Below are 23,921 nucleotides of genomic sequence, written 5' to 3'. Positions count from 1 at the left end.
GCTGGGCGCGGTGGCTCACGCCTGTAATCCCAGTACTTTGGGAGGCCGAGGCAGGTGGTCAGGATCATGAGGTCAGAGTTCGAGACCAGCCTGTCCAATATGATGAAACCCCATTTCTACTAAAAAATACAAAAGTTAGATGGGCATGATGGCGCATGCCTGTAGTCCCAGCTACTCAGGAGGCTGAGGCAGGAGAATCGCTTGAACTTGGAAGGGAGAGGCTGCAGTGAGCTGAGATGGCGCCATTGCACTCCAGCCTGGGCAACAGAGTGACATTCTGTCTAAAACAAACTAACACAAACAAAATCTCACCTTCCAGTAGGGGAATATGTGCAGCACAGGCAGTAGATGAGAAAAACTGACAGGAAATTCTAGTGACATAACAGGAGCTCTCTGACCACAAACTCTCCCTATATAACCAGGAGCTGACTGGAGTCTGCTGCTCTGGGAATTCTCCCAGTGTGTCTCAGGGCCACACCGTTGAGTCCCTGGAATGACAGTGTGGGCAGCTGGAAAGAAAAGAAAGGCTCCAAGCTGCCTGGCAGAGCAGCTCTCTCTTTTTGTTTTGAGACAGGGTCTTGCTCCATTGCCCAGGCTGAAACGCAATGGCACAAACACGGTTCACTGCAGCCTTGAACTCCTGGGCCCAAGCAATCCTCCTGCTTCAGTCTCCCATGTAGCCGGAACCACAGGCACATGCTACCACATCTGGCTAATTTTTAAATTTTTTTTGAGACAGAGTTTCGCTCTTGTTGCCCAGGCTGGAGTGCAATGGCGCGATCTCAGCTCACTGCAACCTCCACCTCCCAGGTTCAAGCAATTCTCCTGCCTCAGCCTCCCGAGTAGCTGGGATTACAGGCACGCGCCACCATGCCCAGCTAATTTTTTGTATTTTTAGTAGAGACGGGGTTTCACCATGTTGACCAGGATGGTCTCGATCTCTTGACCTCGTGATCCACCCGCCTCGGCCTCCCAAAGTGCTGGGATTACAGGCGTGAGCCACTGCGCCCGGCCTAAATTTTTTTTTTTTTTTTTGAGACTTAGTCTCACACTGTTGCCAGGCTGGAGTGCAGTGGCGTGACCTCAGCTCACTGCAACCTCCACCTCCCGGGTTCAAGCAATTCTCCTGCCTCAGCCTCCTGAGTAGCTGGGATTACAGGTGTGCACCACCATGGCCAGATAATTATTATATTTTTAGTAGAGACGGAGTTTCACCATGTTGGCCAGGCTGGTCTTGAACTCCTGACCTCATGATCCACCCCCGCCCCCCCCAGCCTCCCAGAATGCTGGAATTACAGGTGTAAGCCACTGCACCTGGCCTGTTTTAAATTTTTTATAGAGATGGGGCTCACTCTCTTGCCCAGGTCAAACCCCTGGGCTCAAGTGATCCTCCTGCCTTGGCCCCTCCAAGCGTCAGGATTACTGGCACGGGCTACTACGCCAGGCATGGTAAGGGACAAAGGGACACTGGACGAGAGTGGGATGGGGCAGAGTAGCCTTGGGGCGGCAGCTGGCTGGTGGGGAGACAGGCAGGTGCCTTAGAGCCCGAGCTGTCCATGCTCCTGGGGGACTGAAATGCTTCTCAGGGATCGATGGGGAAATGGGAAGGAGACAGTGTGGACTCCGAGGTCCCAGCTGGCATTCCAGCTCTGTCCGAGTCCTTGCTGTACAGGGAGCAGCACGCCCACGTGCACAGAGGCTGTGGGATAAGGAAGAGACCCTTGCCAGCAGTAGCCTCAGAGCCACGTGGGTGGGCTTCAGCAGGTGGAAGGAGCTGAGGGGGGAGATGGCAAAGGCTTGTGAGACGGGAACATCAGGCCGGGCACAGTGGGTCACACCTGTAATCCCAGCACTTTGGGAGGCTGAGGGGGGTGGATCACAAGGTCAGGAATTCGAGACCAGCCTGGCCAACATGGTGAAACACCGTCTCTACTAGAAGTACAAAAAAAATTAGTTGGGCATGGTGGCACGCGCCTGTAGTCCCAGCTACTCGGGAGGCTGAGGCAGAAGAATTGCTTGAACCCGGGAGGTGGAGGTTGCGGTGAGCTGAGGTCATGTCACTGCACTCCAGCCTGGGCGGCAGAGTGAGATCCCGTCCCAAAAAAACAAAAAAGAGATTGGAAAATCTGGGGAAGAATGAAGATCCCTCCAGGGATGTGCCTCCCTGTGCTCACATGCTACCACATCTGGCTACTTTTTAAATTTTCTTTTTGAGACTTAGTCTCACACTGTCGCCCAGGCTGGGGTGCAATGGCACGATCGGCTCACCGTAACCTCCGCCTCCTGGGTTCAAGCAATTCTCCTGCCTCAGCCTCCCGAGGCGCTGGGACTACAGGCGCGCACCACCATGGCCAGCTAATTTTTACATTTTTAGTAGAGACGGGGTTTCACCATGTTGGCCAGGCTGGTCTCCAACTCCTGGCCTTGTGATCCATCCACCAAATGCTTCTTCCTAGGGAGGCCCTCCAGGAGTCCTCCCACCCCTCTCACAGAGGCAACGACCTCACCTGAGTATCCCGACCCACCTCATGCACACCTGGGTCCCCCTGCACTGAGCCCCTCCCTCACCTGCAGAACTCACCCAGGCGGGGCCGGGGCCGGGGCCGGGGCCGGGGCCGGGGCCGGGGCCGGGGCCAGCACACAGGAACGATGTCTGTCAGTCTCTTCCCCATCCCACCCCCGTCATAGGGCTCTGTGCACACAGTTTGTGCCTGATGTATACAGCAAAAATGGAAGAAAGTAGAAGATGCCCACATGAGCCAGGCAGAGCCTCCCAGGCCTCACCAGCCGCTTGAGCTCTTGCTTCCCAATACTGAGGCAGAAATCATTCAGCCGGAATGAGTCTCAATATGGGAGAAGCTGACGGACATCGCCGCATGTATAGGCTGCGGCTGCCTCTCTCGGCTGCTCATTAGGGGTGCTATGCACTAAAGGCTTAATTCAGCAGGCTTGGGGTGTCCAAGCCCTGCACGCTCCAAAGAGAAGCCTGGCCGTGGGCGACCTGCTCTTGGATGGAAAGCTCTCAGCCCCTGGAAGTGTCTAGGTCTTCACACACCCGTGGCCTCGGGCCAACACCACAGAGCTTGCACCAACAATGTGATTGGGGTGGAGGCCTTGGGCTGTGTTCGTCTCATCTCAGGAGGGGCTGGAGACCCAGTGACTGAGTCAGTCAGGTGGATGCTCCGTGCCTACATGACGGACGCATAATAAAAACCCGGGCACCAAGGCTGGGCGAGCTGCCCAGGCCAGCCAGGCTCCCTCCTCCATTACACACTCTTGCTGGGACAATCTCGTGTTGTCTGTATGACTCTGTATGCATCTGCCCAGAGAGGGCAGCCGGGAGCTGGGGCTTGGTCCTCCTGGACTCAGCCCCGTGTGGCTCTCACCTTTGCGGACTTAAATCTCTGCACAGACCACAGGAGTGAAGATAACAGAGTCCCTCTAGAAAATCACTGAACCTGACCAGACGCAGTGGCTCACGCCTGTAATCCCAGCACCTTGGGAGGCTGAAGCAGGTGGATTGTGAAGTCAGGATTTCGAGGCCAGCCTAGCCAAGATGATGAAACCCTGTTTCTACAAAAAACAAAAATTAGCCAGGCGTGGTGGCGGGTGCCTGTAGTCCCAGCTACTTGGGAGGCTGAGGCAGAAGAATCGCTTCAACCTGGGAGGCGGAGGCTGCAGTGAGCCGAGATCTAGCCATTGCACTCCAACCTGGACAACAAGAGTCTGTCTCAAAAAAAAAAAAAAAAAAGAACTCACTGAACCTGAGGGTGGTTCCACAGTGTGGGGGCTCAGGCCAAGGGGGGACTTGAAACACCAGGTGCAAACCCCACAGGTGTCACAGGCCAGAACTCCTGTCCATGACCGGGGCCGGCCTTGTGACCCACTGCAGACCCCCGGGCACCCTGGAGACGGGTCCTCTGTGGTGCATGGATAGGGAAGGCCACCTCATGGACACTGAGGCGGGAAACCGCCAACCCTAGCGGGGTCCTCTCCCAGAGCAACGCGTACCTGATGAGGGGCTTGAAGAGGTTCCACAGGACCTTGATGAAGCTGGTGGGGTGCACCACGTAGAGGGCCTTCAGGTTCTTCTTGTATCTGAGGAGGGAAATGGGGATGACTTCAGGCTGCCAGGCTCCGAGAGACACCCCAAGCCCAATAACCACAAAGCAGTGGCCTCCGCTGTGAGTCTCAGCATGTGACTTCTCTCAACAGGATGGACTTAGGGACATCCAACAGAGGAGGAAATAAACTTGGGGGAAATCAGGACCCACTGCCCCCACCAGGCATGCCTGCAGCACTGCCCAGTTTGCAGAGGCACGTGGGCAGGTCGGAGCCCTGTTTACAGGTGGGGTGGGGGTCTGGAGCACAACCTAGGGGCAATTTGGCAACAGCTCTCAGAATTAAAACGACACAGAGCCTGCCTCTCAGCCCATGCCTCCCCGGAAGCTGACCCGGGCTAGAAGGAGCTCACCATGTTGGTTATGATGGCAGAAAACCCAGCAATAGCCTAAACATGAGCCGGAGGCTGGTTCAATGAAACACAGCCTCACACACAACGGAACGCCAGGTTAGCTTCCCGCTCCCTCTTCCCAGTCTCCACGCTTCTTTCTTCAATCTTTCAGTCCAAAGCCATCAGGTTGGGCAAGAAAGGTCGGCAGCAGGTGGGGCGGGGACAGGGGCAGCTGACATGCCGGGACTCCAGAGGGCAAGTGGGAGATGGTGTGTCCTGCTGGTGAGACACAGCCCAGGAGGGAGGGAAGGGGCATCCACACGGCCGTGTGGGGTCAGCTGCAGGCCACCGAAGCCAGCTCTTACCCCCAGGCATGGGCTGATTGTCAAAATGTCAGGAATTTTTGGAAGCCAGTTGTGTAGAAGAGCCGTTGTTAATATGAAGTACTGTAAACTTACAATGAACACAAAGTTAATAAAAACTCAAAACTACAATTTCTCAATTCTGCTAGCCCTGTGACCCTGTACACCGAGGTTCTTCTCTTCTGTACCCGCATGGTAGACAATGGTGGTGACCACCCATCTCTTCCCAACTCTGTTCACATTGGTAGCATGAAACCGGCTAGGATGGCAGGATTTACGCCATGGAAACATGAAGATGATACTAGCCACCCTGCTAGGTGTGTGTAGTACCCTGTGGTGTGGGTATTGGTGTGAATGCATGACTCCCAACTGTGCAGATGGATATAAACATAAATCCTGATGGTGAGGTATGTGTGTGTGTGTGTTTATGTAGGTGTATGTAGATGTGTGTATGCATATGTGGGTGTAAGTGTACGTGTGTAGGGGTGTGTGTATATACATGTGTATGTGTATGACAGTGTGTGTAGGTGTATAAGTATGTGGTGTATGTAGGTGTGTGTAGGCATGTATAAGTGTATGTATGTGTAAGTATATGTAGATGTGTGTAGGTGTATGTGTGGTGTGTGTAGGTGTACGTAGGTGTGTGAAGGTGTAAGTGTAGGTGTATGTGTTCATAGGTGTATGTAGGTGTGTAGGTGTATGTGGTGTGTGTAGGTGTACGTAGGTGTGTGGAGGTGTAAGTGTAGGTATATGTGTTCATAAGTGTATGTAGGTGTGTAGGTGTGTAGGTGTATGTGGTGTATGTAGGTGTACGTAGGTGTATATAGGTGTAAGTGTAGGTGTAGGTATGTAGGTGTATGTGTGTGCAGGTGTATGTAGGCAAGTATAAGTGTATGTAGGTGTGCATGTGTGTAGGTGTATGTGTGTGGTATATGTAGGTGTGTGTGGTGTATGTAGGTGTGGAGGTGTAAGTGTAGGTGTATGTGTTCATAGGTGTGTGTATGTGTGTAGGTGTATGTGGTGTATGTAGGTGTACATAGGTGTATATACACGTGTATGTGTATGACAGTGTGTAGGTGTATAAGTATGTAGGTGTGTGTAGGCATGTATAAGTGTATGTATGTGTAAGTATATGTAGATGTGTGTAGGTATATGTGTGGTGTGTGTGGGTGTACGTAGGTGTGTGGAGGTGTAGGTGTAGGTGTATGTGTATGTGTTCATAGGTGGGTGTAGGTGTGTAGGTGTATGTGTGTAGGTGTATGTGGTGTATGTAGGTGTACGTAGGTATATATAGGTGTGTGAAGGTGTAAGTGTAGGTGTATGTGTTCATAGGTGTATGTGTGTAGGTGTATGTGGTGTATGTAGGTGTACGTAGGTGTATATAGGTGTGTGAAGGTGTAAGTGTAGGTGTATGTGTTCATAGGTGTATGTAGGTGTGTAGGTGTATGTGGTGTATGTAGGTGTACATAGGTGTATATAGGTGTGTGAAGGTGTAAGTGTAGGTGTAGGTATGTAGGTGTATGTGTGTGCAGGTGTATGTAGGTGTGTGTAGGCAAGTATAAGTGTATGTAGGTGTAAGTATATGTAGGTGTGCATGTGTGTAGGTGTATGTGTGTGGTATATGTAGGTGTGTGTGGGTGTGTGTGGTGTATGTAGGTGTGGAGGTGTGTGTAGGTGTACATAGGTGTGTGAAGGTGTATGTAGGTGTGTGTAGGTGTACATAGGTGTGTGGAGGTGTAAGTGTAGGTGTATGTATGTGTATGTTCCTGGGTGTGTGTAGGTGTATGTAGGTGTGTAGGTGTATGTGAATGTGTTTGTAGGTGTAGGTGTATGTGAATGTGTTCATAGGTGTGTGGAGGTGTAAGGTGTAGGTATGTGTAGGTGTATGTAGGTGTGTGTACGTGTATGTGTGTAGGCATATGTAAGTGTGGAGGTGTACGTAGGTGTGTGGAGGTGTAAGTGTAGGTGTATGTGTTCGTAGGTGTGTGTAGCTGTGTGTAGGTGTATGTAGGTGTGTGTGTGTGTTTGTAGGTGTACATAGGTGTGTAGGTGTACATAGGTGTTTAGGTGTGTGGAGGTATCAGTGTAGGTGTATGTATGTGTGTGTGTGTTCCTGGGTGTGTGTAGGTGTATGTAGGTGTGTAGATGTATGTGAATGTGTTCATAGGTGTGTGGAGGTGTAAGGTGTAGGTATGTGTAGGTGTATGTAGGTGTGTGTAGGTGTATGTGTGTAGGCATATGTAAGTGTGGAGGTGTACGTACGTGTGTGGAGGTGTAAGTGTAGGTGTATGTGTTCGTAGGTGTGTGTAGCTGTGTGTGTAGGTGTACATAGGTGTGGAGGTGTGTGTAGGTTTAAGTGTAGATGTATGTGTGTGTGTGTTCCTGGGTGTGTGTAGGTGTATGTAGGTGTGTAGATGTATGTGAATGTGTTCATAGGTGTGTGGAGGTGTAAGGTGTAGGTATGTGTAGGTGTATGTAGGTGTGTGTAGGTGTATGTGTGTAGGCATATGTAAGTGTGGAGGTGTACGTAGGTGTGTGGAGGTGTAAGTGTAGGTGTATGTGTTCATAGGTGTGTGTAGCTGTGTGTGTAGGTGTACATAGGTGTGTGGTGTAAATGTAGGTGTATGTGTATGTGTTCGTAGGTGTGTGGTGTATGTGTGTAGGTGTATGTAGGCATGTATAAGTGTGTGTAGGTATACGTAGGTGTGTGTAGGTGTAAGTGTAGGTGTATGTATATGTGTTCATAGGTGTGTAGGTCTGTGTATGTAGGTGTACATAGGTGTGTGGAGGTATAAGTGTAGGTGTATGTATGGTGTATGTAAGTGTGTGCAGGTGTACAGGTGTGTGTAGGCATGTATGTGTATGTAGGTGTAAGTATATGTAGGTGTGTAGGTGTATGGGTGGTACATGTAGGTTTGTGTGTGTGGTGGATGTAGGTGTAGGTGGATGTGTGTGGAGTGTAAGTGGTGTATGTATGTGTATGTGTTCGTAGGTGTGTGTAGGTGTACATAGGTGTGTGGAGGTGTAAGTGTAGGTGTATGGATGTGTTCGTAGGTGTGTGTACTTGTATGTAGGTGTACGTAGGTGTGTGTAGGCATGTATAAGTGTATGTAGGTGTACGTAGGTGTGTGGAGGTGTAAGGGTAGGTGTATGTATGTGTTCATAGGTGTGAAGGTGTGTGTACTTGTATGTAGGTGTACGTAGGTGTGTGGAGGTGTAAGTGTAGGTGTATGGATGTGTTCGTAGGTGTGTGTACTTGTATGTAGGTGTACGTAGGTGTGTGTAGGCATGTATAAGTGTGTTAGGTGTACGTAGGTGTGTGGAGGTGTAAGTGTAGGTGTATGTATGTGTTCATAGGTGTGTGTACTTGTATGTAGGTGTACGTAGGTGTGTGGAGGTGTAAGTGTAGGTGTATGTATGTGTTCATAGGTGTGTGTACTTGTATGTAGGTGTACGTAGGTGTGTGGAGGTGTAAGAGTAGGTGTATGTGTTCGTAGGTGTGTGTAGCTGTGTGTAGGTGTATGTAGGTGTGTGTGTGTTTGTAGGTGTACATAGGTGTGGAGGTGTGTGGAGGTGTAAGTGTAGGTGTATGGATGTGTTCATAGGTGTGAAGGTGTGTGTACTTGTATGTAGGTGTACGTAGGTGTGTGGAGGTGTAAGTGTAGGTGTATGTATGTGTTCATAGGTGTGTAGGTGTGTGTACTTGTACGTAGGTGTGTGGAGGTGTAAGTGTAGGTGTATGTGTATGTTTGTAGCTGTGTGGTGTATGTAGGTGTGTAGGTGTATGGAAGTGTGTGCAGGTGTATGTAGGTGTTTTCCTAGGTGTGTAGGTGTATGTATGTGTAGGTGTATGTAAGCGCCATGTGTATGCATGTGTATGTGTATGTAAGTGTATGTAGGTGTATTTGTATGTATGTATGTAGGTGTAAGTGGTATGTGTGTGCATGTGTGTGTGCAGGTATATGTGTATGTAGGTTGTTTGCATGTGTGTGTATGTAGGGGTGTCTAAGTGTAGATGTAGGGGTGTGTGTGTAGGTCTAAGTGTATGTACGTGTCAGTGTACATAAGTGTATGTATGTGTACGTATACACACACATACCCCAACTCTCCACTGAAAGGGGCTGGGAGCCATAACACCCCAAAAGCAACAAGCACTCCTCTCGTCCAGATCGTGGCCTCTAAATAGCCTTCTCCACTACAGGGAGCCAGGGCTTCTGTGCTCCTTGGAGAGTGGCAGATTCCTCAGCAGGAGCAAGAAAAAACACACCCTGTGCCAGAAAGAAAAGAAAGTGTTCAAAAAGTGACAGGGAGTGCCAGAAGGAGCCAGGAGAGCTTAAAGGGGCACCTACACGGCAAATCTGGGACAGTTTCATCATTAAAATGATGATAGTAATGGATTGTAACCCACTGAATAAAACAGGAAATTGTACACATGTCCATACTGAGATAAAGAAGCAAGGGGAAGAAAAAGCTCCTCCCTTGGTCAGATGCTGACTGGTCCTCAGACACCACTGGCTGCCACTGTAGACACAATTAAGCCAAGAAGCAGCAATGAAGGTAAAAACTATTTTGACAAGGGGCAGGATATTTATACAGTCTTAAAGCATCTCTCCAAGAAATGCTAATTTACTAATTTGTTTAAAACTCTGACAGGAGGGGCATGGGAGCGGTCACAGCAGCTTCCAGAGTCTCCAGGAGCCCCGAGGGCAGCGGCGGCAAAGTCCACCCTCAGACTGAGCGTCCAGTGGCTTTCATTAGCTGCCAACCGCGGCAGGAGCCCTTTGGTGAGGCAAGCACTCTCAGAAGGGAGGCCATGAACACTTGTGTGCAAATGCATTCACTCTTAAAAGGGATGACCTGGCAGGACAATCTGGAGGGTGAGAAGCCAGTGGCAGAAGGAACAGAAAAGAATTCGGGAAACCTGATGGGGTGTGGTGATGCAGACTGAAAACCCTCGCTGTAGAAATCTCAGCTGTTTTTTTTTGTTTTTTTTTTTTTTTTGAGACAGTTTCACTCTGTTGCCCAGGATGGAGTGCAGTGGCATGATCTCAGCTCACTGCAACCTCCACCTCTCAGGTTCAAGGGATTCTCAGGTCTCAGCTACTCAAGTAGCTGGGATTACAGGCATGCACCATCACACCCAGCTAATTTTTTGTATTTTTAGTAGAGACGGGGTTTCACCATGTTGGCCAGGCTGGTCTTGAACTCCTGACCTCAAGTGATTTACCTGACTCGGCCTCCCAAAGTGCTGGGATTATAGGCAATCTTATCTGATTATATTTGGAGCACCACTTGCATACCTCTAGTGATAGGGAACTCACCACCCCTCAGGTGTCTGCTCAGGGACAGTGAGGCTGCAGGGGAGGGGCTATTGATTCTCCTAGGACAACCCAGGAAGGCTTCCTGGAGGAAGACATGAGCTTGGACTTGGTCATCTCCAGTTCATACAAGTGCCCAATAAATGACTGCAAAATGCAGCAACAATCCTTTCCCTAAGACACGGGCCAGGGAACCAAGAAGTCCTTCCAAAGGTCCTGCTGATAATGACAGCAGGACACAAAAGGCAACTGGAGGGAGGACTTCTGGGATATTCCGGCACTTTCTCCCACCGTCCCGCTGACTCAGACATCTGTGAAGCAGATTTCTGTGACAAGTTTAAAAGGACTTTGAAGAAGGAAAACCCAGAGGAATCTAGGACATCCACATCAATGCCCACCACCGCAGTCTATGAGCCAGACATACTGCTAAGCCGATCCCAAGGACATCCCTTGGGAAAACCCTACCAGCTCCAGGCCATGGGTGAGTGGTCGGTAGTGTGGGGTGGAAGAGGGAGGCAGGGGCCTGGGGTGGGTGAGTGACCACGGGTAAGTCACTTGCTCTCTGGGGCCTGTGTCCTCATCTGTAAAATGAGGCTGCCCATCTCACCAACAAGAGCCATCAGAACGCCCCTTATCAACTATGAAAGGCTGTGCAAGCAGGAAGAGGCTTTAGTGAACAAAGAGTCATGCAGTTGTCTCTCTGCCAGTAATTCACGGGACCAGGGGTGGACGAACGGGCACACAGGACGAATGGGCACACACGACGAACGGGCACACAGGACAAACAGGCACACAGGACGAACGGGCACACAGGACAAACAGGCACACAGGATGGGCACACAGGACGAACGGGCACAGAGGACGAACGGGCACACAGGACAAACGGGCACACAGGACAAATGGGCACACAGGACGAACCCAGTCTGCTTCCTGCTTTGGTACAGCCTGCAAGCTAAAAATGGCTTTTGTGTTTTTAAGTGGTTGGAAAAAAATACAAAAGACGACGGCCGGGCGTGGTGGCTCATGACGTCAAGAGATCAAGACCATCCTGGTCAACATGGTGAAGCCCCGTCTCTACTAAAAATACAAAAAATTAGCCGGACATGGTGGCGCGTGCCTGTAATCCCAGCTACTCAGGAGGCTGAGGCAGGAGAATTGCCTGAACCCAGGAGGCGGACTTTGCGATGAGCCGAGATCGTGCCATCGCACTCCAGCCTGGGTAACAAGAGCGAAACTCCGTCTCAAAAACAAAAAAAAAAAAAAAAAGGGAAGAACAAGAGTGCCAACCCCTGCCCGGGATTCCAGAGCCTGGTCCAGAAGGAAGGTGAACCCCAACTGCCTCACCTTTGCTCACCCTCCACCCTGCCACACCCCTCCCCCACTGCACACTGTGACCCCTTGTGGCCACACCCACGTCCCTGAAGGCTTGCAGGAACTCACTTCCTGTCGAACTCCTTGTACGCGCTCTGGAGCCAGCCCAGGGACGGCTTGTTCCGGCTGTTCAGCCCGTAGTGGAAATAGATAATGGTGTAATCATTCTCCACATACTGGTCCAGCATGTACTTCAAATACCTGGCACGACACGTAAGATGCAGTTATGAAAATCACCTGCTCACTGCTGAAACCAAATGTGCTTTCCCTGTAACAGAAGCTGTGGTCACCCAGTGGGTGCCAGCACCAGGCCATGGGGAGACTCCACACGTCATGGGCCCTGGTCCTCATTTGTCGGATGACACCTGAGGCTCAGAGGGGTTAAGTGACTTACCTGAGGTCACACAGCTAGTAAGTGGATGTGGTAGGCCAAAAGGTGGGCTGTGGAAAGGCATCCATATCAAATCCGCAGAACCTGAGAATATGACCTTATCTAATGTGGGAAGTAGAAAAGTTCCTTTCTAAAGTTGCCTTTCTTGTTAAAGAATAAGTGTGCTAGGCTGGATGCGGTGGCTCAAGCCTGTAATCCCAGCACTTTGGGAGGCCGAGGCGGGTGGATCACGAAGTCAAGAGATCGAGACCATCCTGGTCAACATGGTGAAACCCCGTCTCTACTAAAAATACAAAACATTAGCTGGGCACGGTGGTGCGTGCCTGTAATCCCAGCTACTCGGGAGGCTGAGGCAGGAGAATTGCTTGAACCCAGGAGGCGGAGGTTGCGGTGAGCCGAGATTGGGCCATTGCACTCCAGCCTGGGTAACAAAAGCAAAACTCCGTCTCAAAAAAAAAAGAATAAATGTGCTAATAACCCTGTGAAGCCCTATCCCATGTAGCTGTGAGACACGCCGTGCTTACAGGCACTTAGTACACTCTGTCCTCACACTTTACCCAAGATATCTGAGCTGGACGTGCTCACAGGTGTGTCCCAGCTCTCCACTGCTTTTACCTGTTTAGAAAAGTTGTAAGTTGTTAGCCAACCGGGTTTTAGCTTAGATTGTGAGGTCTGGCTCCAGCCAACGGAGATCAGACTCAGCAGTGAGGACGACCCCAAATGCGTAAGGAGTAAATTTGTGTGTTTCCCTTTGTTCTCTGTACTCTTGTGGCATGATGGCTACTGGGAGTACCCTTCCCGCAGTCCAGGAAGTAAAAACTGCGTTGCTGAAGGATCCTTTGTCTCGGTGCTGATTTTTCTGTGCGGCACCGAGCATCTACTTCCAACATCTGGGAAAAAGGTCTTTGCAGGTGCAATCAAATACAGGACCTTGAGAGGAGGAGCTCATCCTGGACTACCCAGGTGGACCTTCAGTGCAACCACAGGTGTCCTTATAAAGCGGACACGAAGATGAGTAGCCAGAAGGGAGAAGGTCACGGGAAGACGGAGGCAGAGCAGAGCGTGACGCAGCCACCAGCCATGGAAGGCCGAGGCCCACCAACAGCCTTTACAGGCTGGACACGCAAGGAACGGCTCCTCCCCTGCAGGGAGCGTGGCACTGCCCACATCTTGATTTTGAACTTCTGGCCTCCAGAACTGTGAGAGAATACATTTCTGGTTTTACGCCACCACATTTGTGGTCGTGGTTATGGCAGCCCCAGGAAACTCACAGGGATGATGAACCGGGATTCGAACCCAGGAATGCTTGACTGCTCAGCCCTTGCGGTTAACCCCAACACCACAGGCCCTTCCACCAGATGCCCTGCTGTTTGCTGCATTTCTAAGACAAGCAATTCCTTCTTTCCAGACGAGCTTCCGAACGTTTTGCTTTTCACTATAGAGGCAGAGTCTTGATGCTGCGCTGTCTGTCAGCTGCCACCCCCTGTGGTGTGGGCTTACCCATTTCCCATGGGCCACTTTCCATCCTGCCCCCAACACCCAGGAAGCACTGTCTTAATGTCACCCAAGGGAAAGGACTTGCCTTGCCATCTGCAGGAGGAAGGGCTGCAGAAGGACCCCTAACCTCCCCATCAGCACTCTGCAGTGCCTGACATGGAGCTGGTCAGGTGATGATCCCTCAGCTCAGGTTGTCCAGGTTCTCACCTGGAGCACATCTTGTAATGAGTCCACCCAGGTGGCCCCGCTCTCTGAGCCTGTGGGAGGGGTGTTCTGCAGACAGATGCTCCCAGAACCGCCTTGAGAGAAAGCCCCAGCAGCCCGTGCCCATCTGCAAGATGGTTGGCTGGTCTTGCACTGCCTAGAACCCTGGAGACCAAGGACGTCAGCTTCTCCTTTGTGCGTTTCATTTCTAAGCAACGTCAGAGTGCCCTCTGTCAAAAGCCCAAACCATCTGAACCGCAGGCCTTCTACACATTTCATTTCCCCAATGACCCTATGAGGCAGGTACTATTCTCTCCACCTCATAGACAAGACAACTGAGGCTCACAGAGGTGAATCGGCAGGGGGCAGAGCTGGGCTTCAAGCCAAGCCGCCTGGCTCTGCCGGCGTCTACACTGCCTTGTCTCTGAGAGCCGTGAGCTGCCATCCACGCCTGCTCCCGTCCCGTCGTCTGCTTTGATGTCGGGAAATGACACACGTCGGACCTCACACATGCCTGACTCCAGCTCACCCGCTGTGGAAGTAACTTTGACGCTCCTTCTGCAGCATGTCGTCTCGAGCGCCACGTGGGCTAAGCCACTGGGGCAACACTTCACCGAGGTCACCCTTCATTGACTCGCTCTCTCAGAAGAACCCAGGTCGAGACTTCCACCCGAACGCAGAAGGGTGGAGGGTCCTTGAACCATGGAGAACTCCTCGTCGCTTCTCAGGAGAGCCACGTCTGCATTTCGCAAATGACTCTTTTTCAAGAAAGGGAAACTGAGGCCAGTGTCTTTGCACGGCTTATCTTCCCACGCCGGACACCTCCTCGTAAAAGCAGGCACCTTTCCTCTGGCCCTAGCGCTGGGCCCCCCTGGGGTGGCTTCTGTTTGACGCACTGAAATCCTCCGGGTGTCAAAGCATCTGTCCGCGTGCTCAGCACGGGAAGTCATTAACTAAATTACTAGTCGGGCTTCAAAGGCATGGACTTGTTTCTTCACCCACTTCAAAAATAGGAGCACGCATCTGGCCACAGGAAAGCCATCCAGTTGGAATGGATAGGGAGGATAACGCACGGGGTGTTTATTTTTTTCATTAAGGCCGCGGGGAAGGCTAGGCCTCATAGCTCTTCTTATCAAGGCCGAGAAGCCCACAGAGCACCGGTGCTCTCAAGAGCACAGCTCTTCCTGGATCTGGCATCCGTCTCTCCCTGTGTGCCTGGTAAACACCAAGGCGGGCTGCAGGCTGGCATCTGCTCCTCACTGGGGTGAGCAGCCCCGGGGAAGGCCAGCCTCATTGTCTGGGGTACCTGCACCAGGATCCCAGGTCACCCCATGAACCCTGCTGGTCTCACCGTGCAGCAGCAGCCCTGGTGGACGTCGCTCCTAGCACCTGCTCCCCACGAGGTCTCTGCCTTTGCCACGGCAGTTTCAGCTGTGGTCGGAAGATTCCTGAACAGACCAGATGGAATGCTCAGATGGGGGGAAATCTCAAGAAATAACCAGCCCAAAGTCTTCCGGGTGCGTCTATGATCTGGTCGTGCCTTTGGGGATCTTGAGTTGGGGGTTCCAGGTCACAGCCTACTCCCCGCATCCCTTGGCTTTAACAGTTAGATGCTGGCATCTGGAAGTGGCAGCAGGCACAGCCTCCCCACCAGTGTCATGTCCCGAGCTGTCCCCAGCAGTGAGGGAGTCCTCGGCAGGCCAGGTCCCATCTCATAAGGGCACATCAACATTTCCAGGGACACCCAGAGATCGGCCAGGACTTGGCCTCAGGAATGAAGCTCAACAGGTTCACTGTCGGGGAGCAAATGCCAAGGCCCTCAGAACCTAACTTCCCTTCCCTAAGACGGAGCTTCTCCCCGGGCCTGGGGGACTCTCACTAACCTGGACAGGGATTCCGGTAGAGGTGCTGCTCTTCCCATTTCTCCAACTCTCCCCCAGCAGCAGCTCGCTTGGGCCCAGGGGTTTCACCAGGAGGAAGGCTCAGTGGCTGCCTTATGAAGGCAATGTGGCCAGCACAGCAGACGCCAGCAACAAGGGACAGTCGAAAGAGGGTGCAGGGTGCCCAAGGCCATACACAGGTGAGGGTTGGGTGCGTCCTACCAAACAATGGAAAGTCAGTGCAGAAGGCACAGGCAGGAGGCTCACGCGGCTTTGAGGAAGGTGATGGAGGGAGGGAAGGAAGTAGGCAGACCTAAGAGGGCCCGAGGCCCGGGCCAGAGCTTAAGACTGTGGACCCAAAGCCACCCTGGGCTGGAGAAGGCTCAGTCCTGCAGCTGGGTCTGGTGGCCTGGGGGTCACGTGACAGCCATCTGAGGCGCCATGAGTCAATCTACTTCAGGTCAGCCTTTCACCCTGAACACCCAGTCCGTGCCGAGCGTGCAACTTAGTGATGGAGAAGTGTGTGCACCAGAGAGGGGTGTGTGCACAGGAGTGTGTGCATGGGAGGGGGTGCGTGCACGGGAGGGAGTGGGAGTGTATGCACAAGAGGGGGCATGTGCATGAGAGGAGTGTGTGCACAGGAGTGTGTGCATGGGAGGGGGTGTGTGCACAGAAGGGAGTGTATGCACGGGAGGGGGGTGTGTGCACAGGAGTGTGTGCATGGGAGGGGATGTGTGCACAGAAGGGAGTGGGAGTGTATGCACAAGAGGGGGCATGTGCACGAGAGGAGTGTGCATGGGAGGGGGTGTGTGCACAGAAGGTGGTGTATGCACGGGAGGGGGTGTGTGCACAGGAGGTGTGTGCACGGGAGGGGGTGTGTCCATAGGATGAGGGGGGTATGTGCACAGGCGGGGGTCCATGCACAAGAGAGGGGGCGCATGCATGGGAGGGGTGTGTGCACAGGATGGAGGTGCGTGCACGGGAGAGGGTGTGTGCAAGGGATGGGGGTGTGTACACAGAAGGGGGTGTGTGCATAGGAGAGGGTGTATGCCCAAGGGGAGGTGTGTGCACGGGAGGGGCTGTGTGCATGAGAGGAGGTGTGTACATGGGACGGGCTGTGTGCATGGGAGGAGGTGTGTACATGGGAGGGGCTGTGTACATGGGAGGGGCTGTGTGCATGGGAGGAGGTGTGTACATGGGAGGGGCTGTGTGCATGGGAGGAGGTGTGTACATGGGAGGGACTGTGTGCATGGGAGGAGGTGTGTACATGGTAGGGGCTCTGTGCATGGGATGAGGTGTATACATGGTACGGGCTGTCTGCATGGGAGGTGGTGTGTACATGGGAGGTACTGTGTGCATGGGAGAAGACATGTACATGGTAGAGGCTGTGTGCATGGGAGGAGGTGTGTGCATGGGAGGAGGTGCGAACATGTGAGGGGCTATGTGCATGGGAGGGGCTGTGTGCATGGGAGGAGGTGTGGACACGGCAGGGGCTGTGTGTGTGGGAGATGTGAACATGGTAGGGGCTGTGTACATGGGAGGGGCTGTGTGCATGGGAGGAGGTGTGGACATGGTAGGGGCTGTGTGCGTGGGAGGAGGTGTGGACATAGTAGGAGCTGTGTGCATGGGAGGAGGTGTGGACATGGGAGGGGCTGTGCATAGTGGTGGGGGGTGGAGGGAGGACAGCCACAGTAGGGGACTGGCAGAGGAACGGTCTGAGCACACGAGTGGACATGTGCAAGGGAGGATGTGTTTTGGGGTGCTGCATACAAAGGCTGGGTGTACAGAGGTGCAGGCCCAGGAGGGGTCATGGACAGGGAGAGGCCACAGGCAGCCTTGGTGGCTTTGAGGGCCCCTGTGCTCATCCCTTCGAAGGGCTCCGCTCAATGTGGCAAACGGTTCCTTGGCCAAGTTCGTCTGGGAGCTGCTGGAGACCCCCCCTTTCAATGCTCTTGACGCTTCTTGATGTGGCAAACCAACAACCTTGATTTTCTACAGTCCCCATTCCGTCCCAGCTGTGGAGCCCAGGCGCACCTCGGGAGCGTTGGGTATACACAAGGTACAGGGGTCCAGGTGCCCCTCACTCGGCACCTTCCATGTCCCGCCACCTTCTGATGCAGAGCCATTTCCTGGCCTTGCTTCTCACACCCCAAACCACAGACTGAGGGATGATTTCCTCAGTTCACATGTGGGCTCTGAGACAGTGACTACCCAATGCCTCACATACAGTGGTGCTCAATAGATGTCTGTTGAGCCAATGATGGCGGCGGCGGCAGCAGGCCCTTGCCTTCGGTGCTGGGTCTGAATGCCACCCCGCAAAGTTCCACCCAGAACTTCAGATGTGACCTTACTCAGAAACAGGGTCTTTGCTGGTGCAGTCAGTTCAGATGAGGTATGATGGGATTAGGGTGGGCCTAGTCCAGCGGCTGGTGTCCTTATGAGGGAGGGAAATGGCCATGTGGAGATGCAGGCAAGGACAGGAATGACATGGCCACAAATCACCTGGGGACCCCTGGAGCTGGAAGAGGCCAGAAGCCCCCCTGCAGCCTCCAGGGGGAGTGCAGCCCTGCCGCTGCCCTGACCGTGGGGACTGGTGCCCCCAGAAGCGGGGAGGACCCGCTCAGAGCATTTTAAGCTGCCGGACTTGTGGCCATTTGGTACAGCAGCCATAGGAAACTCACACAGCTCTGAGGATGTTCCCAGAGAGAGGCCCAGGAGGTCTCAAAGGGAAATTGCGTGGGGGAGGCCTGGCGCTCTGCAGCCATCTCATCTGCAAGGTTGGCCGACACACAGGACCAGGGGACTGTCCCCAGCTCCAGAGGGAGGCACCCACAGCTCAGGTGGCTGAAAGGAAATCAAACGCGGCTCCCACTGTGCTAATGAATGGGGCAGGGAAGCCAGGGACCGGGGTGGCCACAGCTGGCCCTCGGGCAGGCTCATGAGCACGGGGCTCTGCACACCAGTAAGTCACAAAGGAGGCCCCAGAACAGAGCAGGTGACTCAGAGGGAGGTGGGGTGAAGGGATGGGGACAAGTGCCATGGAGAGACACAGGTGGAAAGGGAGGACACTCACTCCAGCAGCCGCTGGTGGTCCAGCTCGTGGGAAGGCGGCATCCGGCAGCAGCTGAACGTGATGACGCGTCGTCCAAAGCGGTCGTCCCCTGGAGAAGCAGACACAGGTGAGCCTCTGTGCACCCTCAGGCACTTAGCAAAAAGCAGCCTCCTGGGCCAGCCCAGCCCGAGATGGGAGGCACAGGCAGCAGCTCAGTGAGCAGCCACCGCCCGTGGCTTTGTGCACGTGGCCCAAGTTCACCTTCCTGACCAGCCATACGCTGGAAATAATCCCCCCACTCTACAGATAGAAAACCAGGGCCCAGCAGCGTTAAGTCACCAGTGCAAAGCCAGCCAGCAGGCAGCACCAAGGGCTTAAATTGAGGCACAGCTGACCTCAAAGCCAGGGTGTGACCACCCTACCACCTCCTCCAACCCCCTACCCAGGACTCTGGGCCATGGTGGAGGCCAGCGTGGCCTGGGGGGCAGTGGCTGCTGGGCATGACCCCATGTCAGGTACAGGAGCCCTCTCAGGAACGCAGATGCTCAGTCCTGCCCTCCATCACGACCCGGGTCACCCTGTACTGCGATGGTCTCTTGACACGTCTGCGCCCACCCTACATAGACAGCTGCAGGGAGGGGTCCCCCCTGAGAGCTGGGACTGGGTCTGCTCATCTCTGTCCCCAGAACCCAGGCTCCAGGCCAGGCGCTTAGTGAGATTAAAAAGACAGAACAGACTCCTGAAGGAGAGGGCCCTGCAGACCACCCTCCCTGCCTGCAGACACTGCTGCCCCTCCTCTCCCAGCCCCCCACCCCACCCTGCCCCCCCACGAGTGGCCAGAAGGCTGGAGACCCCATGGTTCATACCTTCCCCCTGTCTCTGCCCATGGCCCTGAGACAGAGGGGCCCCTGCATGCAGGACACCCTGTAAAAAGCTCCAGCAGCGACTCAGGCACAGTCTGATGTCACCGCCCATGTCCCCCGCTCCCTCCACTCCGGATTCTCAGCACTTTCCCATTCCACAGCCACAGCTCGGAGACAGAGAACAGAAGGGCTGCCCCGATTCCCAGCACCCACGGCTTCATTACAATTAAACACACCAAGACACAGGTAAGAACAGCCTGCACACGACACCTGCCAAGGGTAAAACTGGGGCACAAAGGGGTGCAGGCAGTGCGGGGGGAGCCCAGCTCCACATCAGGTTGTCATGAGGAGTGGGGAACATAGAGATCTCTCCACTGCTGGTCCAAGAGGCCCCCCAGATCTGCCCCCACCGGCCTCCTCCCTGCCCCCAGGGACCTGGCGCAGCTTCCTTCCTTCAATTCTTCAAGAGCACCCTCCTGCCTGGGCTTTCAGCTAGAATGTCCCCTGGCCTCCTTCCTGACTCTACACCCCTTCTAGCTACACCCCACCTCTGCAGGAAGGCTATTTCCCCCCACCCCATCCACAGCGCCCCCAGGCGATGTGCACATGCGAGCAGCTCCTCTGGCCATGGGCTCATTCCAAGGACACACTCTGAGAAGAGTTGCAAAGACTTTTTTTCCTTGAGAGGGTCTTGTGATGTCACCAAGCTGGAATGCAGTGGCATGATCACAGCTCACTGCAGCCTGGACCTTCAGGCTCAAGTCATCCTCCCACCTCAGGCTCTTGAGTCGCTGGGATTAGAGGCTCATGCCACCACATCATGAACTTCAATCGCCATGGTGCAGGCCCAGGAGGGGTAATGGACAGGGAGAGACCACATGCAGCCTTGATGGCGCCGAGGACCCCTGGGCTCATCCCTTCAAAGGGCTCTGCTCAGTGCAGGAAAGGTTCCTCGGCCCATGTTCCATGGCCGGCGCAGGTGCTGGGTGCTATGCTGTGACCGAGGCCTGGGCTTCTGTGAGGCTCATCTCCCAGGGGACCCCAGTGTGCCCAGGGTGGGGGGTTCAGATGGGAAGCCCGGAGGGTACAGACCCTCCTCCTAGCACTTGCTGCTCCCTCTTCCTTTCCTCAGACAGAAGGGGGAAGACCAAGCCTGTGTCTTCCAGGACGAGAGCATTCCCATTTTAAGAAGTCCAGCCCCTCAGTGGCACCTGTTCCAGGTGTCCAGCAGTCATACATGGTGAGGGGCTGCCCTGGACAAGGTAGGGATGGTGTGTGTCCAGTCCACAGAACATTCCACTGGGCAGCACTGACCTTGAGGGGCAGGTTAGGGTGTGGACCTCAGGGAAGGGGCCACAGGGCTGCTGAGTCTGCCTCTAACCCTGTGTAGTGTGGGAAGAGAAACCCAGCCCTCCCTAAAAGAAAATGCAAGTCCTCCTGAACCCTCAGAATGTGACACTGGAAACAGGGTTGCTGCAGATCTAATTAGCTAAAGATCAAGAGAAGATTATCCTGGATTTAGGATACGCTTCGAATCCAATGGCTGGGAGGATGCGGCGGCTCACGCCTGCAATCCCAGCACTGTGGGAGGCCAAGGTGAGAGGATCACTTGAGCCCAGTAGCTCAAAATCAGCCTGGAAAACGTAATGAGATCTTCTTCGTCTCTAAAAAATATTTTTTTAAATTAGCCAGGTGTGGTGGCAGGTAGCTCTAGTCCCAGCTACTCAGGAGGCTGTGGTGGGAGGATGGCTTGAGGCTGGGAGGGCAAGGCTGCAGTGAGCTGTGATCGCGCCACTGCACTCCAGCCTGGGTGACATCACGAGACCCTGTCTCAGGAAAACAGTCTTTACAACTGTTCTCAGAGCATGTCCTTGGAATGAGAAGGGACGGCGGCACAGCTTTCTCAGCCCTCAGCTCTGCAAGGTCACGAATCAAGATGCCACATGTGGCCCATGCCTGTAATCCCAGCGCTTTGGGAGGCTGAGGCGGAGGGCTCACTTGAGCTCAGGAATTGGAGGCTACAGTGAGCTAGGATCACGCCACTACACCAGCGTGGGCAACAGAGACTGACCCTGTCTCCTGAAAAAAATAGTACAATTCTGGAGCCGGGCACGGTGGCTCACACCTATAATCCCAGCACTTTGGGAGGCCGAGGAGGGTGGATCACGAGGTCAAGAGATCGAGACCATCCTGGTCAACATGGTGAAAACCCGTCTCTACTAAAAATACAAAAAATTAGCTGGGCATGGTGGTGCGCGCCTGTAATCCCAGCTACTCGGGAGGCTGAGGCAGGAGAACTGCCTGAACCCAGGAGGCGGAGGTTGCGGTGAGCCGAGATCACACCATCGCACTCCAGCCTGGGTAACAAGAACAAAACTCCGTCGTAAAAAAAAAAAAAAAATGTACAATTCTGTGTGCACACATATACCCACATGTACACTGGCATGAGTGTACACACACACACGCACAGTGTGTGAACTCTGATGTCCCCGCCCTCGCTGCCTGGCTGGGGGCTGTTTTTTATTTAGGTCACGAATCTGATTCTTCCCGGCAGCCTGGAAGCTACTCTGAGGTTTGGAATCCTGGAGCAATTTCACAGCTTCGGAATGCAGTATCCCCTTCATTTCACAGTTCCTTAAGAATTCTGGGCACGCTTTCCATGTGTTTAGAAAGCCTCTGTTTTAAAGGGCTGCACTGCAAGCCACACTTTTCTTTGCTTCCCTTGCCAACTGGGAGTGTTCAGGCACAGAATCTCCAATGGCTATGCCTGAAAGTAGAGTGTTTTCCAGGGGCTGTGTCTACCACCTCGGAGGCCAGGTTCCAGGGGAACCTGTGCCCTCCTCCTGTAGGACAAAAGGGGAAATAACAACTTTGCTCCTCACCTTATGAATCATTTATACGGTGACTAAGAAACAAGGAGTCAAATCAATGCCTAACTTTTGGGTTGAAAGTTAACACCAGCATCAAAAATTTTTTAAAAAGGCTGGGCACAGTGGACCCAGCAAATTATCAAACATGAGGGGGTCATGGGAACCCCTATGTTTGTAGCCAGATGCATGGGTGGCATTCTCTTGGGGGTGCCCTCACCATGTGAAGGGCGGTTTAACCCCAGATAAAAGCCGGTGCAGACTTAAATGATGTGTGTGGCTTGCAGGGCTGGGCATAGACCTCCCACTTCTCCCGGACTCGGGCCTGGCAGGGGCTCTGCCTCATCTTTTCTATCCAGAGCTGAGGGCACAGTGGGCCCTCTACAATGCTGGCTGAGTTGATCTTCCATTGGTCAAATTACCTACCACGTGTGAAGTTGCTAACACCTGCAGAAGTGGAAGGAGAGCCGAAGTCCCCTTTAGGTCTGCATGCTGTGGGAAGCCAAGCCAGCAATGGAACGGGCTGCTCCTCACGAGCCTCCTGCTTGCATCCAGTGCTGACTCATCCATTCAGTGAGCACTTACGGAGCACCCACTGTTTGCAGCGCTCACAACCTTGCAGGATACTGAGCTCTGAAAGTGAAGTGCCACTGAAGGCTTTTTACTCCCTCCAAAACCAGAAGGGCGACTAATTCAGCATTTCATTTTCATACCAACACATTTCTTCTTGTTTTTCTTTCTGTAGAGACAGATTTTGGCTGTTGTCACCCAGGCTGGAGTGCAGCGGCATGGTCACAGCTCACTGCAGCCTTGACCTCCTGGGCTCAAACCATCCTCCTGCCTCAGCCTCCCAAGTAGCTGGGATTACAGGCACGAACCACAGCACCTGGATCGTATCAACAGACGTCTAAACGTCCTTCCAAGCAAACATCGCAGCACTATGCAGATCTGACAAACGCATGAAGCTTACAGCAGGTGCCACAGTGAAGCTGGGTTCCGTATACTATTATTTCTACATTTGAAGCATTTGAAAATTTCCAAAATAAAGTTTATTTACTTATTTTCTCTGAGACAAAGTCCTGCTCTGTCGCCCAGGCTGGAGTGCAGTGGCGCGATCTCAGCTCACTGCAACCTCCATCTCCTGGGTTCAAGCAATTCTCCTGCATCAGCCTCCCCAGTAGCTGGGACTAACAGGTGCACACCACCACACCTGGTTACTTTTTCGTATTTTTAGTAGAGACGAGGTTTCGCCATGTTGGCCAGACTGGTCTCAAACTCGTGACCTCGTGATCCACCTGCCTCGGCCTCCCAAAGTACTGAGATTACAGGCGTGATCCACCATGCTCAGCCAGTAAAAACTTTAAAAAGAGGGAGAGAAGAAAACGCCAAGGGCTGTATGTATTCAGCTTGCCAGGGTAGAATCTCTTCCTCCGCCCAATCCCTGGCTGGGCAGGGCTGGCACCTCTTTGGTCATCTGCAATATGGAAATAATGATGAAACTGACTAGGAGGGGTTACAGGAAGCATTAAATCAATAACCTGCATGAAGTCCTGGCATAGCCCCAGAATCAGGTGCCCTGTAAGCTGTTACCATGGACCAGGTAAGATGCTGGGTGCTTCCAGGAGCGCCGCGTCCCATCTCCTCATTTACAGGTGAGAAAACT

At 53.3% G+C, this 23,921-nt stretch overlaps 1 protein-coding gene across 7 annotated transcripts in view; it reads right to left on the bottom strand.

The window, feature by feature from the left end:
* ARHGAP8 (Rho GTPase activating protein 8) overlaps positions 1-23,921 on the bottom strand; it is a 93,414-nt gene that overhangs the window by 33,790 nt on the left and 35,703 nt on the right. For all 7 annotated transcript variants that reach the window (XR_013533816.1, XR_013533951.1, XM_035300253.3 and 4 more), the window contains 3 exon segments: positions 18,550-18,637; positions 11,574-11,705; positions 4,012-4,098 (listed from right to left, as the gene is read on the bottom strand). Coding sequence is in view for 5 of the 7 variants with exons in the window: in XM_035300253.3 (XP_035156144.2) it covers positions 4,012-4,098; positions 11,574-11,705; positions 18,550-18,637 (307 nt within the window). In the remaining 2 variants the exon portion in view is untranslated.

Source organism: Callithrix jacchus, chromosome 1, assembly GCF_049354715.1.
Source record: "Callithrix jacchus isolate 240 chromosome 1, calJac240_pri, whole genome shotgun sequence".
NCBI lineage: Eukaryota > Metazoa > Chordata > Mammalia > Primates > Cebidae > Callithrix > Callithrix jacchus.
This window is presented reverse-complemented; position numbering and strand designations above follow the sequence as displayed.